At 42.5% G+C, this 3,017-nt stretch overlaps 1 protein-coding gene across 9 annotated transcripts in view; it reads right to left on the reverse strand.

The window, feature by feature from the left end:
• tanc2 (tetratricopeptide repeat, ankyrin repeat and coiled-coil containing 2) overlaps window positions 1-3,017 on the reverse strand; it is a 322,680-nt gene that overhangs the window by 97,461 nt on the left and 222,202 nt on the right. For 8 of the 9 annotated variants that reach the window (XM_015387935.1, XM_015387920.1, XM_015387913.1 and 5 more), the window contains one exon: window positions 805-953. In XM_015387935.1, coding sequence (XP_015243421.1) covers window positions 805-953 — 149 coding nt within the window. Of the gene's footprint in view, window positions 1-804; window positions 954-1,232; window positions 1,459-3,017 lie in introns of those variants that run through there. The other variant, XM_015387966.1, reaches the window with a different exon arrangement.

Consider the following 3,017-nt stretch of genomic DNA (forward strand, 5'->3'; position numbering starts at 1 on the left):
CATATTTCAGGGATTCCTTCATCTTGTCAGAGTTAATGTATATTTCTCTATTCATACTGGATTTAAGTGGGCTTCCATTATCAGTTTCCTCCCTCACTAAAATTTTTCATAGAATAGAAACTTTATTATCATTACACTATAACAAGTACAAAGCAACAAAATTCACTCTCTGCATTTAACCCATCCCCTTGTGGAGCAGTGGGCTGCCACTGTTTAGCGCCCGAGGAGCAGTGTGGGATTAATGGTCAGTCAGTGGGATTCCCCTAAAGGATCACAGCGCTTTGAACCCGTGAAATTCGCCGTAATTTTACCGCTTCAGACCGTTTTAATCTACCGTTTGAATCAGGGTCATAAGTGAGGGGAGAATGAGTTCAAACTCGCAAGGATAACAGGAAGGGTATTATTTTTATATCTTTGGTTTAGGTCAACAATCCTCTCATCAATGCTGCTGTTATTTTTACTTTTTCCTTCCACTCAACCTTCCACTTCTATGCTTGTCTAGAGATCTCTGTGAACAGCCACCTTCATTAGAATTAAGTGGCTATTTCTCTGTGTCAGAGATGTTCTGTTATACTGAAAAACTGTCACTTTAGCACCTTTTCCCACGGATTTTGGGCCAAAAACACAACATATTATTGTCCGTGTAACAGAAAAAAAACCAATCACATTATCATCTGACTTGTAATGCTAATTAATTGAGCTGCATCCTAAAATATGAGAGTGCAAAACAAAAGATCCTTAAAGAAATCAAACTAAAAAAGGAAATAAATCGCATAAATTGGATGCAGAAGAGGAAGAACCTACCTGTCTGGCCTCGGGTTCCTCCATGCTGTACTGAGTACCAGCTGGCCCCTCGCTCACTTTGTCTCCCAGAAGGAAACCCAGCCGCGTCATCAATGTGTTGGCTGCCTCATCCACCGACGGAGGGGGCCCCAGCTCATGGCTCGACTCCCCTGCAGAGGTAGATAGACAAAAGGAGGAGGAGGAAGAGGAGGATGAAGAGGAGGAAGCAGGGTTGGCAGAAAACAGAGAAGTACAAGTGGTGAGTAGAAATAGGAGAACAGATCGTTTCACCGTTAGAGAAAGCTTTTAGTTTTCCGTTTCCATCCTTTATGAACGACTGAAAGCAAAATCTATCCGCAACAGTCGTCCTCCGTGAAGCGCAGCAGACACCTGGACACAGGATACACACCACCTGCGCTCAGGAAAACAAACGGACCCCTCCTTCGCACCTGAGTTTCCCCGTAGCTCAGAGCGCCGCATTACAAACACATTCCTCAACAGCTGGAGGCCTTCCTTCAGAGGATCCACTTATAGAAACTCCAAAAAACTCCTTCAGCTTCAGCAACGATTGATTCCAGCTGTGTAGAGAAAACCCTCTGTTCACGCTGATGGTGAAAAGCCGTCTGAAGTGACGACAGCTGCTTCCGCACCACTCACTGCCACTGCAGCGTGGGTGACGTAATGAGAAACACCCTTTACCTGAGAGTTTGGGTTAGAGAGAGAGAGGAGTTTTTCTAGACAAAGTGGGTGTGTACAAACACACACACACACACACACACACACACACTCATCTCCGTACTATATATGGAGTCTGCCAGGGCTAAACAGAGCAAAGAAAAACAGCCCGCACTGATAAAACCACCAACAAACACTAAGCTGAGAGCTTTTCACTGAAGAAAAATCCCTTAATGACCTCATCTTCTCACCTGGTTGCCTGGTTACCCTTCACCAATAGCAAACCCTCATTGGTAGTATCATGTTTTTCAATAACACCTGGCTTTCGTAGCCCAGAGGAGCCGGCTCGATGCGCTTCGGTTCAATTCAATGCCGTGTACGGCAGCGTCCCTGTCAGGGCAGGAGGTTTTGTTAATTGCTTTCCTGCTCGGGAGAATATCGGCCGGTAATTCGATGTATGAACCTCTGAACTGGTTCAGACATTAATGACATTTAAACCGACAGCTCTGTATTGCCAGGGGTTAAATAAACAGCAGTTGAGACAAGCCTTTTCACCACAAAGCAGGTGGAACCGGACAGACAGGTTGCCTGATTAAGCTCTAACTGACAACTCTTAGACAATCCAAGCCACCAAAGCGGCTCTCTGAAGGCAGACGGCTCGCCTAAAGCCTGCGGTCTCTCACTCATCAGCTCAAAAACACAGAGTCAGGGAGGCAATCTAAAGCCCGGGCTCCCATGTCCATTCGCTCACAGACAAGAGCCTCATTAGATTGACTCCAAGTCCCTCTGAGCGAGTCGGTAAGTCAGATAGGCAGCTTCTGAGAGAGGGAACAGAAAAAAAAAACCCTTTGAATCAAAAGGGAACGACCCGCCACAGAGGTTTAATAAAAACACACAGCAGCAGCAAATAATGAGGTAATCACCGAACACATTAGGCACAAAATAGGCTAATCACATATGAGCTTTGATGCTGCTTGGTACATGAATACAGACTGAACTCCTAGCAGAACTTCTTATGTTAAAAAAAAGCAATACTGCTTCAGATTTTTACAGTGCTAACCATTTTATAAAAGCTTGCAGCGTGACTGTATAATCAGGGGAGCTCCTTCCATGGTGATTATAAATCACCAACATAAAAAAAGAGAGTGAAATCTAGAGAGGACATTTCCAACATACCTTTTTTGTTAAACTGATATGTTAATAAAATAACAGATCACAAATACTTTTAAGGTTAATGTAGCCTCAGCTCTTAGGAGCTCATACTAATTGATGATTCTGTAAATACCGTATTTACTGGACTATAGAATAGAGTAGAATTCAACTTTATTGTCATTATACTGTCACAAGTACAAAGCAATAAAATGTAGTATGCATCTATCCAGAAGTGCTATACAGGATATAAACATTTATTTACATACAAGTATATAGAAACACAGAGATCATGTATGTATTGACAATGAATTGTATATATAAATAGAGAATAATTGTAAGAGGCTATAAAATAAAGAAATATGAAAACCGTGTACAGAGTATACAGAAAAGTTAGGATATATATATAT

Source organism: Cyprinodon variegatus, unplaced genomic scaffold (assembly GCF_000732505.1).
Source record: "Cyprinodon variegatus isolate N-32 unplaced genomic scaffold, C_variegatus-1.0 Scaffold18, whole genome shotgun sequence".
In the NCBI taxonomy this organism is placed as follows: domain Eukaryota; kingdom Metazoa; phylum Chordata; class Actinopteri; order Cyprinodontiformes; family Cyprinodontidae; genus Cyprinodon; species Cyprinodon variegatus.